This window comes from Aspergillus brunneoviolaceus, assembly GCF_003184695.1.
Source record: "Aspergillus brunneoviolaceus CBS 621.78 unplaced genomic scaffold BO95scaffold_57, whole genome shotgun sequence".
In the NCBI taxonomy this organism is placed as follows: domain Eukaryota; kingdom Fungi; phylum Ascomycota; class Eurotiomycetes; order Eurotiales; family Aspergillaceae; genus Aspergillus; species Aspergillus brunneoviolaceus.
In genome coordinates, this window is record NW_020290787.1 from 135,403 (window position 1) to 150,095 (window position 14,693).

The 14,693-nt window shown below is 54.5% G+C and overlaps 5 protein-coding genes across 5 annotated transcripts; 2 read left to right on the forward strand and 3 right to left on the reverse strand.

Moving 5' to 3' along the window:
• Positions 1–2,426: 2,426 nt before the first annotated feature.
• Positions 2,427–7,083, reverse strand: BO95DRAFT_419348 (ABC transporter PeaB1; the record flags this gene model as incomplete). The annotated part of the gene is made up of 7 exons (XM_025584494.1): positions 6,770–7,083; positions 6,407–6,704; positions 6,103–6,343; positions 4,985–6,044; positions 4,669–4,934; positions 2,660–4,595; positions 2,427–2,555 (listed from the first exon to the last, which is right to left on the reverse strand). Exons 1-7 carry the CDS (start codon positions 7,034–7,036, stop codon positions 2,427–2,429), a joined length of 4,197 nt encoding a protein of 1,398 aa, XP_025439593.1. The 5' UTR covers positions 7,037–7,083.
• Positions 7,084–7,626: 543 nt separating this feature from the next.
• Positions 7,627–8,549, forward strand: BO95DRAFT_445403 (SDR family NAD(P)-dependent oxidoreductase). The gene is made up of 2 exons (XM_025587140.1): positions 7,627–7,967; positions 8,040–8,549. The coding sequence occupies exons 1-2, from the start codon at positions 7,679–7,681 to the stop codon at positions 8,528–8,530; spliced, it is 780 nt and encodes a 259-aa protein (XP_025439594.1). The 5' UTR covers positions 7,627–7,678; the 3' UTR covers positions 8,531–8,549.
• Positions 8,550–9,369: 820 nt separating this feature from the next.
• On the forward strand, positions 9,370–11,349 carry BO95DRAFT_502654 (FAD-dependent oxidoreductase; the record flags this gene model as incomplete). The annotated part of the gene is made up of 5 exons (XM_025591056.1): positions 9,370–9,626; positions 9,684–9,884; positions 9,956–10,915; positions 10,990–11,107; positions 11,173–11,349. 5 exons carry the CDS (start codon positions 9,370–9,372, stop codon positions 11,347–11,349), a joined length of 1,713 nt encoding a protein of 570 aa, XP_025439595.1.
• Positions 11,350–11,550: 201 nt separating this feature from the next.
• BO95DRAFT_445405 (SDR family oxidoreductase) lies at positions 11,551–12,927 on the reverse strand. The gene is made up of 5 exons (XM_025587141.1): positions 12,869–12,927; positions 12,643–12,816; positions 12,346–12,584; positions 12,206–12,283; positions 11,551–12,127 (listed from the first exon to the last, which is right to left on the reverse strand). Exons 1-5 carry the CDS (start codon positions 12,888–12,890, stop codon positions 11,588–11,590), a joined length of 1,053 nt encoding a protein of 350 aa, XP_025439596.1. The 5' UTR covers positions 12,891–12,927; the 3' UTR covers positions 11,551–11,587.
• A 272-nt stretch (positions 12,928–13,199) lies between these two features.
• BO95DRAFT_445406 (uncharacterized protein) lies at positions 13,200–14,535 on the reverse strand. Its single transcript, XM_025587142.1, has one exon. It carries the CDS (start codon positions 14,125–14,127, stop codon positions 13,480–13,482), a length of 648 nt encoding a protein of 215 aa, XP_025439597.1. The 5' UTR covers positions 14,128–14,535; the 3' UTR covers positions 13,200–13,479.
• Positions 14,536–14,693: the final 158 nt, after the last annotated feature.

The following is a 14,693-nucleotide window of genomic DNA, read 5'->3' on the forward strand; positions in this document are numbered from 1 at the left end:
CTAACTAGAGTGATAAATAAAAGTACCTTACTGAGACAAGTAACCTCAACTAACTAGTCACTGCTAACTTTAGTGAGTTCCAAGGCAACTGTTCTCGAGAATCTACCCGAAATTTATATTACAATTCAACCCACCCCCACCAGATCAAGCCGGCAAACACCGCTTGGCAGGCCAGGCTTGACTGAACAAGCCTGCTCTACGATCAGCTTCCAAGCCTCACCCATGCATTCTCGCTTATCCCCTCCTATTGAGACTGGACGACATGCTCCTTGCGGTAAGAAACCATTCCTTCTGCCTGTCGATTCGGCTTAGTTTCGGCTTACACTTGCTATCGCGCCGAGGGTTTGCCTGCCTGAGTAAGATGGAGCCGCATAGAGTTTGAGACAATTTGGCAGCATGGATGCTTATCCCAGCTCGCACGGATGCCCTCGGGTCCCTCTGGCTATCTTTACTTCTCTCTCAACCATCAGCCATGAAGAAACATGAGAGATAGCCAAGCGACCAGCCAGGGAGCCGAAGTCAACCACTCAGGGACCAGGCTGAGGCGGCAGATCCCGACCTCCTATCGCAATCCCCGAGCATGGATGGCGCCTGAAGGTATAGTGCTGTACCTACTAGGTTAGCACTCGTACTCGTAAGGACACCTTGTTGGACTAATTATCCGTACACGTAAGTAGCCAATCCTTTGGAAAACCATATGCACGCCTTATGAGGGATCCTTATGCCCGGAGGGTCGTACACAAAGTCACCAACACGGATGCTGAGACAAAGCTTGGCGTTTCTGGGCGCGCGTGTGCGCCTCGTACCGTACCGGAGCCAAGTAAGTGCAAATCGATCTCCCACCCTTCGAGATTGAGATTGTCGCCGCCCCGTTCATTTCATGATGCTTCTGTTCAACCCAGTTCTCTCCTCGCAATAAGCCAAGACATGGTATCACCAAGGTACTGTCATAATGAGGCCCTGAAAGTATGCAGGATGGGGGCAGGGGGACAGACAGAAAGGGTTCAGGATGATCCCGGAAGGGTAATTGGCATGCCATCTCCGATTCCGTGAATCAGGCCGACGACGACGACCCCTCACCTCACAGGATTCCACCCCATGACAGACAAAACAAGCAGACACAACGTGCCTTGCTGCTGCTGCTCTTCCAACAACACATGGCAGATGGCACTGATTCCTTCCATTCCTTAGTGTCGGCGGTTGTGAAACCGATCGGCCGACTTTTTTTTTTTTTCGGTTCTTGTTTTTTGTTTCATTTTCTGTTTCTTCTTGTTTTCTGTCTCCTTCTGTTATCTTTGTGGTAGATTTGGAAAGAATAGTTGAGCCGCAGGAGAGAGGAGGGGAAGCTGTATAATTGCATAAAATATATTGCACTCTCAAGACTTCAAGAGTGGTGAATGGTGCGATAGATGAAGTCGGAGTCCTGGGTCCTCCTTCCATTTGCTTAGACCAATGCGGCTGTGAACGCAAGGCCAATCTTCAGGCAGCGATACAGAGCGTGATGGTGGGTGAGATTTGATTTTGTCTGCTGGCTGAGTTGGAGGGGTTCCGGATACGGGTGGTGAGGAAGTTCCGTACGGAGCAGATCTTCTACCCCAAACCGTTAGACCACAAGCAGTAGAAAGAAGACTAGCCTGACACAGCCAATTATGCAAGGGATGAAGGGTCCAGCAGGGTCCTGAGCCCCTACCGGCACTTCCATTCTATATCTCCATCTTCTGGAGACGGAGGGGAAGAGTCTCGCGTGGCTTGACTTGGATAGGAAGGAGGGGACACCTTGGGACACCTTGGGGATATCCACCTTGTGTTATTTTGTCGCTAATACGGAAACATTACTCCGTTCATACCGGGTGTCATGCAGGAGCAAGCAAGCTATCTCCAGACTAGAGACCAAAAGCGTTAGCACGGGAAACAGAGGATGACTTGGCAGCGTCTACCGGGGAGAAAAAAAAAAGAGAGTGCGACTTACCTAGCGTAGGATCGCTCACAGATCGAGATCCTCTCCGTGAGGAATTGTTTTTCCCTCCCCGGTGTCGGCCCCTTCCCCTCTTCCACCCCCCCCCCCCATCTCCCGCTCCCCCGAAAGTGAAAATCACTTTAAGCTATACTGAGAGATAGAGAGATGCAGGCTACACGACATATCGAGCTGTCACCAAGTTGGACTTTTGATTCTTTGGGCTGGAACTGCCGGGGCGGGCCGGTAGATCTTTGTACCGATACATACAAGCACACAAGCTGGCTTTACAATTACTAATGCCAAGCGACAAACAAACAATCCCTGGTGATACTCTCCCATCCCTGACTCAAAATGAACCATAAGATGACAATTAGGAGCGCCTGAATTTGAGAAAATAAGGCCCAATGGGAAAGAAAAAGACCAAGAAATCGGCAATGCATACTCTAAGCCACATATTATCTTCCTCCTCTCAACGGCGCCGACGCACACGCGTCAGATAGGTGATCACCATTACCATGGTGAAATTAAAGGCAATAAAGCCGATGAAAACACCCACATTCCGGCCCCGGTGGCTATAACTGTAGTCATATTGCGTGTACTATAAGAAGAATCTGTTCGTCAGCCAATCAATTCCTCTCCGATCCCGACTCCACCCCATGTGGGTAGCTTGCTTCATGCAGGGCGGGGGCAGGTGGAACTCACGTAAGCTTGGCCGTTTTTGTAGGGACAGTATTCGCAGTTGGCCGTACTGTTTGGGTTGACGAGAAAGCCCGTGGCATCTTGCAAGAAGGCAGCAGCATATTCGTAGCAGCTCTTGCCGGTTGGTGGCTGGAACACGGACATCTCCGACTTCGCGCAGTGGAGGGGTAGATCGTGCAGAACATCCACTACCACGCCTTCGTTCATGTAGAACAGGGGAGAAACCTTGTAGTACCAACGCCAGCCAGCGGGTGTGACTGGTGCCGGTGACAGGGTACCCGCGAAGGTGTTACAGAACATGAAGAAAAACCCATTCGCCGAAAGTGCAGCTTCTACGGTCGGCATCAGCGAGGCGCACAGTTGGGCCAGACTGGTTGCGAACACAGAGAAAAGCTGGTACATCAAGAAGCTGTAGCCGGCGTGGTTGGAGTCGCGGAAGTATCCCACGGGGAAATACCACAATAGCCAGTACACGAGGGAGGTGCAGAAGGCGTACGGCAGTTCAACCAGAATGGCCGAAAGGCTGAACGCCATCCAGTGGTAGGTCAGACTCTCACGTTCACGGTGCTCGAAGATGTTCCGCAATGTGACGAACCGCGGCTGCACCTGCAGACCCAAGGGAGGGCCGACAATCAAGGACATGAACGAGGAGAAGACGCGGTTGTAAGCGCCCCGTTGAGTCAGTGGCGAGTTGAGGTAGGTCATTCCGTTGAGCAACGCATTACCCGCATTCAACCACAATTTAGCCTGAGCATAATCTGGCGCCCGCCAGTAGTACAGCCATGTTCGCTTGAGCAAGACGACCATCTGGTAATAGAAGGGCGCGGCGTGCAAGGACATGGACGAATCACTCTTCGGCGAGGCAGGTGCAACCTGGATGCTGGAGGGTTGGCTATGGCCTTGCTTCCATATCTCTGCCCAATCGGTCTGAACATCCCGTCGTGTGCCGGCGCCGATCACCTCGAGGAAGTATTCGGCGGGGTTCTCTCGCTCACGGCACGGGCGAGCATGTTGCGCAAAGTAAGCGAGAGCCTGCTGGCATTCCATACCCAACGGCCCATCGTACACAACCTGTCCACCACGTGCCAACAGGTAGAGCTCGTCAAACGTTGAGATCAATTCCGCGGCGGGCTGATGAATTGTGCAGATGATTGCCTGGCCAGAGTCCGCGAGTCTTCGCAAAAGGCGGACAATGGAGTAAGCTGACTGCCCATCAAGGCCAGAAGTGGGCTCGTCCAAGAATAGAATGTCCGGCTTCGCAGCCATTTCCACACCGATACTGACCCTCTTGCGCTGTTCCAGATTGAGACCGGCTCCCGGCGTTCCGACCAGAGCATCCGCAATCGATTCCATGTCTAGCGAGCGAATGACCTCTTCAACGTAGGCGTCCTTCTCTTCGAGGGAAACGTCTTGCGATCGGCGAAGGCGGGCCGTCATTTGCAATGCTTCTCGTACACTTTGCGTAGGCAAGTGAATATCCTGCTGTTGTACATAGCCCATGTGGCGGTTGAAAGACTTGGGAAGCAGTTGTCCGTTCAGCGCCAGTGTTCCAGTAAGGGCTCCCACTTTTGAGCGGCCCGCCAGCGCGTTCAGCAGAGTAGTCTTGCCCGCTCCGGATACGCCCATCAATGCTTTCAGCTGACCACTATACACTGATCCGTTTAGATTGTCGAGCAGGCGTTTCTGGCCATCCTTGGTTTTCACATCGAGCTTTAGCCCAGTCCAGGTCAGGCTGCGAGGCTGGTACTCCAGCGTTGCGCTTCGCTCACGTGTGGTTTCTTTGCCTGGCTCTGGCGGAACATCGAGATCCAGATCTCCGCTTTCTTGATCACTCATCTTCGCGCCAGGTTGTGGAGCAGACGACTTCTTAGTTCCCATACCACGATAGAACACAGTCGCTAAGCGGCCAGCTGGTTGCTTTAGACGCTCCATACCAATGCTGTGAGCCTTTCGTCAGCATGTTTCTGCATAGATGGGCGAAAAAAGGTTAACGGCAGGGATGGGAGACCTACGCTGAGGCCAGACCAAAGGCAATGAAGAAAGCTGCGTTGATTCCCAGGTTGCGCCACAGGTTACTTCTTTCGAAACCGTACTGTGCCTTGATATATGCCATTCCTGAAAGCATTCGTTGACCTGGCTCCGATCCCACCACTGCACAGACCTGGTTGGCAATGCTGGTATACCCAGGTCCCGACGGAACAAGGTCTGCAGTGCTACACTCGTAGCTCAGGTTGCCAAATTCGTTGATCATGACCGATTCGAAACCATAATGCAGGGGCTGTTTGTTGGGTTAGCGTGCGACTTTCATATTTTATGGGGCGAACTCACATTCAGATATCTCAGCCAGCCGAGCCATACTTGCATCTGCGGTGGCGGCACATAGAGACCTGTGTACAAAACGTACATATTGAAGAAGATACCGACCGGAAGAACAGCGCGGTACATGTTGGAAGAATACACAGCGACCGAGCGGAAAAACATGGACAAGGCCAAGTGTTCGATGTATACCACGATGAACCAGGTAAAGAACTTGCCGGCGTTCATTTGGAAACCAGTAAGGAAGTACAGGGGAATATTCCAAAAGATGACGAAGATCTTCCAGACAATATCCGTCATGATCAATCCAAAGCCGTAAGCCATGGGACGGTACAGCCGGTATCGTTTGTGCTTCAAAATCAGCGGTCGTTGGGCGAATGTACTGCGGAACTCCGCCATGGCCTGCAGTGCGGGAACGAGAACGGAGTAGAAGAGGGCGGACGCGAAGATGAAGAAGGACCCTGTGCTCCGTTGCTGGTTTCGAAACAGTGTTCCCAGAATCAGGCTTTGGACAACGATGCACAGGGCTTCTACAACCAGTGAGTTATAGTTGTGCTGAATGATGCGAACCTGGCGCGTGGTACAGTACGCAATTTGCTGGTAAAGTGGCAAAGCGTATTGAGCCGATTTCGAAGGGCGGGCCACTGCAGGAAGGGACTTCGCAGCCCGGACGGCCGACTTAAGCTCGTCAAAGTGAACACTGCGTCGAAACTCTTGCTGGAACTCGTCGGGTGTGCGGGGGATCTGGTTCTGATGAGCTTCGTGTACACGACGGACCTCCGGACTGGCGGACATCGAGTTCAAAAAGTCGGTGGTGGTGGTAGCAGACGAGCATTCGAAGCCCAGACTCAGGAAGTACGATTTGGCGTCTTGGATGGAGCCATAGAAGATCTGACGTCCGGCATTGATCACAACAACCTTGTCGAAGTATGGAACAATAGCATCACTGCCTTGGTACACGCTCATAGCCGTCACGCACTGACTCTGGTGGGTCCATTCCCGCATCATCTCTATGAACTCAAGCGCTGTTGAGGAGTCCAAGCCGTTGGTCGGGTTGTCCAAGCAAATCAGCCTATACAAAAGATCCATGGTTAGAGCTTCTCGTCTCCAGGGAGTAGTTGAAAACTGACCTTGCACATGTGGCGAGCGCCTCAGCCAACGAGACACGGCGTCTCTCACCTCCACTAACACCTCTGATATAAGCGTCTCCAACCTTTGTGTTGAGAACATGACCGAGTCCAATCAATTGCGCCAACTGCTTTACTCTCTCGTCAATCTCTGAAGAAGAGGGCTTGGGGCCACAGCGCGCCCTCATTGCAAAACGCAACGTTTCGAAGACGGTCAGCGTCGGGAAGTGGTCATCAGACTCGCCTACGGCTCGTTAGTTAGCTGGGTTTCCGACCATCACAGATCTAAGGACGAATGAAGACTTACCACAGAACACAACATTCTGCGGATCCTTATCGATGACATCTTCCATGGGCTGACCTCCGAAGGTCAAGGTTCCCTGGACGTCCTTGTACTCATTCCACATGCCAGCCAGGGTCTTCAAGAACGTGGTACAACCACTGCCCGGCTTTCCAATGACCAAGACCATCTCGCCCGGCTGGATGGCAGCGGAGAAATCACGAAGAATGGGCCGTGATGACGGACGATGCAGGCGACTTTGGATGGGCTCCAACAGGCCAAAGCCACCTTTTGCCGCTGTGAGGACGCTTGGAGCCGGCAGAGCCTGCCGTGAAACTGTGTCAGTGCTTCCCCCGAAGAGACATTGATGAAGAATAGCTAATCACTTACCCCGGTACCGCTCCCTTCGACTGTCACGTTCTCCATGACGATTCTAGCCGAGTGCAGTGCGTTCCCGTCGACATTGCGCAGGGAAAGAAACCGCTTCACGCTCAGGGCAATGGGTTCAACGGCCACACTGTTGGATGATTCCGACAAGGGGTCATCATGCAGAGCAATCTGTTCCTTGTCCGGCAGAGACTCTGCGTTGACCGGCGTCATCACGCCACTCCCGCTGGAGTCCTGCTGCAAGGTATCTGTTGCTTGATACTTCTCCATTGGTGCTGTGGATATTGCAATCTCGCCGTCCAATGCACCAGGAGGGTTCCAAGAAAGCTTGGCTGAGACAGAAGTACCAGAGCCGCCATGGTGAGAAAGCGTGCCGATGAACTTATATCTCTGGATGATAGTAGAGGAAGCGTTGCAACCAGCTCAGTTGACGACATACTCCGTAGAATGAATGCTGGATTGGGAAGCGGGAAGACTCCATCATGGACTTCCTAAAGGAGTTTCGGAAGGGTGGCCTGATTGGGGTTAGTGGGCAGGTCCCCGGTGGTTAGTCAGCAAAGCTTGAGTGAGGGCCCACTTGGCCCGATTCGGCTGTCCCTAAGGAGAAAACAGCTTATTTACTCCGGGAGGGAAGACTCGCTTCTCCAGACATTCCATTGAGATGCTCCGGTCTCCAATGTAGATAAACTTGAGTGGAGCCTAGACCTTCACCGTGCATGCTCCTAGCACCTTAAAGATTTAGACTAATTCCACTAGCTCGCAGGCTTACTCCCGTGACGATACTAGTAAGACTTTGTCAAGTCTAGTTAGTATATATCCAGCCTCTTACCCCACCCCTCCATCTCCACCAACCAGTATCCCCTCAAATTCCTTTTTCCCTCGATCTCACACCACCACTCTTTCCTCGTCGCAATGCCTCTCGAAACCGGTCTTCAAGGCGCCCATGTCCTCATTACGGGAGGTACGCGAGGCATGGGCCAAGCCATGGTGCGCCAATTCCTCCAGGAAGGCGCGAATGTCTCCTACTGCGCCCGCACCGTCACCAACACCGAGTTCAACGACGTCCACCAAACCCTCCCGGAGAGCAACTCTGCCCGTGCAGTGGGGACCGCGTTCGATGTCTCCTCCAAGGAAGCCATCGTAAACTGGGTGAACAGCTCCGCCGAACGCGTGGGACGGATCGATGTCATTATCGCCAACGGTTTGTCTTGCCCCTCCTCTTCTTACAACGACCATCCCCCACCACTGTCCGTGCTGATCCCACCATCCCCAGCATCACCCATGCATATGGAAGGCGAGACTGCGCACTGGGAGAGCAGCTTCGCGATCGACGTGATGGGCTTCGTGGAGCTGGTTAAGGCGGCCGAGCCCTACCTGGAGAAATCCCCGCAGGCCTCCATCATCGTGCAGAGCTCGTTCATGGGCCGTGAGTTCTACCGTAGTCCGCCCGCGGCCTACGGGCCCTGCAAGGCCGCCCAGCTGCAGCATGTGCAGGAGCTGTCGCACTACCTGGGCCCCAAGGGCATCCGGGTCAACGCCATCTCGCCGGGCCCCGTGCTCTGCGAGGGCGGGCCCTGGGAGCTGTACTCGAAGACCATGCCGGAGTGGGTGGAGGAGCAGCGGTTAAAGATCCCCCTGAAGCGGCTGGGAGGCCCGCAGGAGATTGCAAATGTGGCGGTGTTTTTGGCGAGTCCGTTGGCCAGCTTTGTCACGGGAACGAATGTATTGGTAGATGGTGGGATTCACGTGGGCACCCAGTTTTAGATTTCTGAGCGTATGAGATTGCAATGTCATGGATTTGAAAATCACGGTTGATTCTACTGGGTTTCAAATGAATGTCGGTGTAGCGTTAGCGGATAATTCACATAAGAGAATCTAAATCAATCAATGTGAGCACACATCTAAGATATGCAAAACAAAAAGCATGCAGGCAATGGTTCCGCTTTCCATGAAAAACAGCACGATGAATCAATAGCTCTCTGTAGCGTGATGAGATCTACCTCAGATTCGTGACTGGGATTTTCGTGCATACATTGTAGGTCAGGGATTAGATTGGAAGATGCATGGGATGCCATGAACTGGGGAAACCATGTGCTTACCATGTGCGATTAATCCCAGCCCGATCCCACGTGGTAACGCTGTGCCATCTACACCCATGCAACACAGAAGATCTACCCCTCCCCCTAACATAAGGCGTAATTCTGCACAGCCTTATTCTTGTCGAAGACAAAACTTCTACACTCTTCTACAAACCTTTTTTCCTAAACTTTAGACAACCAGCACTCGCAGCAAGGCAGCCACCTCGTGTAGGAAAGCCTACTATTCCGTATTCGCCCCAGAAGACGCTTACTCCGAGTCCCCGGAGTCATCCACTTCCCTTTAGGGCAAATTCGAAGGATTTCGCTTGCATGCGCGAGGATTCTTGGCTCACAGCAGCTCCTTCTGGAAGACACGCGTGCTCAGCTTCAGTTTCTGAGTTCCAATATGGAGACTCGAAACAGGATTTTGCTGTCAGCGTTGGTACATATAAGCTCCTTATCCACAAGGTCAAGTACAGATACATTCACTCAAGCATCAATACAATCCACCACGAAGACAGCAAAATGGTGTTTAGGACAGTCTTGCTCGCTCTCCTGCTCGGCACAGCCGCAGCCGAGCAAAGCAATACCACATCATCCCAGTGTCGATGCATGCCCAGCGACCCCTGCTGGCCGACCACGAGTGAATGGTCTCACTTCAACTCGACGGTCGGCGGACGACTCATCAAGACGGTTCCTCTGGCAGCGCCCTGTTTTGATCCCAACTACAATGCCGCCGACTGTCAGTATCTGCGGGACGAGTGGACGCAGCCCGCGTTGCAGTAAGTCTATCCGTCTCTGCCCTGCCTTGACCAAGCTTGTTGACAAAACATCGTCAGTGATGCATCTTCTTCCTCAATCATGGCTGCTGCCGTGGCCAACGAGAGCTGCGACCCCTTCGCAGCATCTACGGGCACCTGTCGTCTGGGGAACATGGTGTCCTATGCCGTGAACGTCTCGTCGCCCGCAGAGATTGCGCAGACCATAGCCTATGCCGCCGAGAAGAACATTCGACTTGTCATCCGCAACACTGGACATGAGTATATCCCCCTTCCCCTCCCTTTCCCAAGCCAATGCAACATGCCAAATCGAACAACTAACACCCACCCAGCTACATGGGCAAATCCACCGGCGCAGGTGGCCTCTCGATCTGGACACACCACCTGAAGAACATCACCGTGCACGACTACTCCTCCCCCCACTACACCGGACCGGCCGTCACGATCGGCGCCGGCGTACAAGGAGAGGAAGTCTACGCGGCCCTACACAAATCCAACCTGATAGTCGTCGGGGGCGAATGCGCCACCGTCGGCCCGGCCGGAGGCTACACGCAGGGCGGGGGCCACTCGGCCCTCAGCAGCCATTACGGGCTGGCAGCCGACCAGACGCTGGAGTGGGAGGTGGTCGACGGGCAAGGGAGACAGCTTCGCGCCTCGCCGACCGAGAACGCCGACCTCTACTGGGCGCTCAGCGGCGGCGGGGGCGGGACGTACGGGGTGGTGACCTCGATGACGGTCAAAGTGTTCCCAGACTTCCCGACGGTGGGGGTGGTGCTCGAGTTCGCGGCGCAGGACGCGAGCGATCTCGACCCCTTCTACCAAGCGGTGGAATACTACCACTCGCTGGTGCCCAGCATCACCGCGGCGGGGGGCATGGCCATCGCGCGCGTGATGAACGCCTCCTTCCTGCTCACCCCGCTGACCCTGCCCAACGCCACGCTGCAGCGCGCGCTCGACCTGCTGAGCCCGCTCACGGCCAAGCTAGACTCGCTGAACATCACCTACGCCATGAACCTCACCCACTCCCCTTCGTACGTGGACCACTACAACACCCTGATCGAGCCCAACCCCACCCAGCTCGTCGAGAACGGCCAGTACGGCGGCAAGCTGATCCCGCTGGAGGTCATCGAAAAGTCCAACGCCAACCTCACCGCCGCGGTGCGCAGTATCACACAGGACGGCGCCGTCTTCGTCAGTATCGCGTTGAACGTCTCCGCCGCCGTGACGGGCCCCACCAACAATTCTGTCCTGCCCTCGTGGCGCACGGCCGCGATGGACGTTATCCTGTCGACGTAGGTGTTCAGCCTTTGTTTCTTATGTCCGCAGATCTAGGCTCGAGAACATGCACTGATGACAAACTGGTTAGCTCCTGGCCCGACCACGCCAATCTCGGCAAGATGAAGCAGCTCGCTGACCAGATGACCCAGAAGTGGGTGCCGACGCTGGAGGCCCTGACCTCGGATCCGGGCTGTTACATGAACGAGGTAAGTTCCTGGAGCTTGGCGTCAAAACCTTTGGCAGAGCACCACTGATGGACTGGAATCTTCAGGCCGACCCGCAACAGCCCAACTGGAAGGAAGCCTTCTACGGACCCAACTACAACCGCTTGCTCGCCATCAAGAAGCAATACGACCCCCAGGATTCCTTTTACGCCTGGACAGCAGTGGGGAGTGATAATTGGGTGCAGGAGGCGGACGGTCGGCTATGTCGGGCGACTTCGTCTTAAGTGTTGTAGAAGCATGTCTAGACAGTACCTGTGGTCGCATGACGCATACTTTGTCTCCCATTCTGTGACTTAGAGCCAGCATAACCAATCCATGTTAGAACAATTGGAATACTTTACATTCTCACTCCGTCTAATTGATCTGACTGTTGGAACAACATGCAAAGAACATCACGCCAGATATCAACATCCAAAACAAAACAAACCCATCAGCAAAATCCCACCGGGTGGATTGTCCAACCTACCGCTCCGGCCCCGCCTCGCCTTGATACTTATCCGCCCCAAGAGGCAACAAACTCTTCACCGCATCCACAATACTCTCCCGCAGCGGCCGGAACTGCACCCCCAGAATCTCGCGCGCCCGCGTGTTGTCGAACCCGTACACCCCGTCGGCCGGGTACTGGCCGGGCTTCAGCGCGTCGCCCGTGGGCAGCCGGTCCCTGTACTGCGGGAACTCCTCGGCGATGATGGCGACGATCTCCGCGTTGGAGAAGTGGCTCGACACCGTGAAGAAGCGCTTGCCGCCGGCGGCCTCCTTCTCGACGGCGAGGACGTGCGCCAGGGCGAGGTCGCGGACGTCCACGAACAGGTAGTTGCCCGTGGGCGGGCAGCGGTGCTTGGCCGCGCCGGAGAGCAGGTCCCGGATGCGCTGGTTGGAGGTGTTGATGGCGTCGAGGGAGGTGAGGTGGTGGGTGATCGGGCCGAGGACGAGCGGGGGGTTCATCACGGAGAGGGTGAAGTTGGGCTTCTCGCGTTCGACGAAGTCCCAGGCGGCTCGTTCCTGTTTTTGTGAGGGTAGTTGTAAGTGAGTCTGGAGCTCGAAAATGTATTGTGTAGACCATTTGTGGGGCAGGCTTACAGCGAACGTCTTGCTGGCTCGGTAGGCGTTGGCGGGGCTGTCGTTGGCCTGGGCTTCGGTGATGGGACTCCAGTCTGCCTGTCGTGCGATCGCAGATTTAGTAAGTGCCGGATGTGAGGTTCATATAGCAAATGGCTTACCTCCGAGTATACCTTGCCAGCGGCAGAGGCGAAGACATCGTTGATGGCAGCAAAGGAAGATGTCACCACGACGCGCTTCACCAGCGGAGCATACTTCTTCACCGACTGCAAGATCCCCGTGGTGCCCGTGACGGCTGGCAACAACAACTCCTTTGCATCCTTAGCGTGAAAGTGATAGGGACTGGCAGTGTGGATGACAGCTTCGAAAGGAGGATCCGAGACCACCGCGCGGTCAAAAGCTGGTTGGCTGGTTAGTCATGGAAAGGCATTGGTTTCTCAAAGACGGATAGACTGTACCGTTCGGCTGGGCAATATCTTCAACAATAGCAAACGACAAGCGATCCTGGTTGACATCTGGGTGGGCCTTCTGGATGGCGTCGGCCTTGGTCTGCGATCGAACGGTGGTGACGACGGAGTGGCCGCGGGCCAGGAGGGTTTCCAGGACATGGGCAGCGATGAAGCCGCTCCCACCTGTTGGGCAGTTAGTCTCGAATCTTTGGCCCGGGAGTACAGTGAGATATACCGGTGAGAAGTACGCGAGTCATGGTGTGTGAGGGCGGTTTCTCAACAAGACTGATATATTGAAAGAGCAGGAGTTGAGGCAGGAAAAGGTAGAGTAGCATTGAGCAAAGAGGGGTCTTGTTATCGTTATTTGTACTTTCTTATCGGAGTGGCATGAGCTCTTATCGGCTCCTTAGTCAGCGCCCCTGCATCGCGCTTACCCGATTCGGCCATCCTGCCTGTCACCCAAAGGAGTTTCGGAGTGGCCGTTGTCTGAAAGGAGTTAACCGCTTTAATCCCGAAGCCCCGATCAGCTCACCACCGCACTTCCGTCTCCTTCACCTATTCTGGCCATTGATTATTCGGAGTACGCGCTGTGAAGGGTCTTCAAGTTGTTTACAGACCCAGAAGTCTAGATTAGGATGGACGCGCGGAAACCTTGGAAGGCCGGCCAATGCAAAACAACAGGTGTATTCAACTAATCCTAGTTGGTCCCAAACAATCCCATCCTCCGCTTCTATGCACCATTACCCAACACAGTCATCCCCAGCAGTTCAATCTATATGCAGTAGCACCTTCAATATCCCCACCCCACCATCTTCATCTTCAGTTGAAACCGATCCAGCCACAAGCTCACAGCCAGACACTGCCCCCATATGGATCCGCCCGATACTCCTTCTGTCCATCGGCCCAGAAGGTGCTCGCCGTGCCAAAGGTATCCTCCATGTACTGGAAGTAGGTGATCTTCATGTCCTCGTTGATCTCGGCCCGAGCCGACCAGGGGGCGGTGATGGTTTTCTGCATGATGTTGGAGGTGATCTCGAACTGGCCCCAGGCAGTGACATTGCCCCCGCCATCGCTGAAGATGGCGTCGATCGAGAACGGGCCGCGGGTCCACCAGAGACCGACACGTGTGAAGGTGTCCAGGAAGGCCTGATAGCCCACCCGGTAGCGTGTCCCCGCCCACGGCATGATCTTATGCAGGTCCGGGTTGTCCATGGTGAGCGAGACGTAGGTGGCGTCCAGGGTGACGCACTCCTTGATGAGGTCCGGGTCTGGGTTGGGCTGGGTGTTGAGAATCTGGAGGAAGACGTTCATCGGGGTGCGGGTGAGGTTGGCGGGCCAGATCACCGTGGGACTGGTGTAGCGCTTGTCGAGGTGGGCTGCGTCTTCTTTGTTGGGCGCAGGTCCGTGGGGTACGGCGGCGGCTAGGGGAGACCAGACGAAGAACAAGCTTAGTGCCACGAGGCAGATGCGCAGGCTGGGTATTGTTGCGAACATATTTGCACTTCTCGTGTCACGTTTCGGTGATGAGCAACGAGGCAGACCTCTTTTGAGGTAACAGAGGGAAGATGTGTTTGGATTGTTCTGTCTGTTCTTGTGGTTGTCTGCTGTCCTCCAGCACCTTTATATAGAGCCGTCCATGAAATCTCATTCAGCAGTCTACCGACTTCACCACTCCAGCCTCAGCTACCAAGACCATTGCATTCCTCACAGCGTGCTGAAGCTATCCGGAGTACTCGAATGGGTTCACGGACTTCCAGAAAAGAAGCTCGAAGGAATCTTCTCCGGAGGATTTGGGGGCGGACGCCGGCAGGATCCATCGAATACGAGGGTGTCGAGGGGTTCTACCAAAGAGATTCGCTGTAGCTTTGGGTGTATAGGAGTCCAGCTCCACTTCCAAGATGCTTGGCCTAATAGCATTTCGCTTATTTTCCATGTTTTTCAAAGTATGCTCTTCGGTAGAAACCCGGAGGCGATAGTTGGCTTGAGAGTGCTGTCGAGATAGGTTCGTGGGGAAATCCTTGTCACTTGTCTGGGGATTGCCGTGCAACCGAACCTGGTCC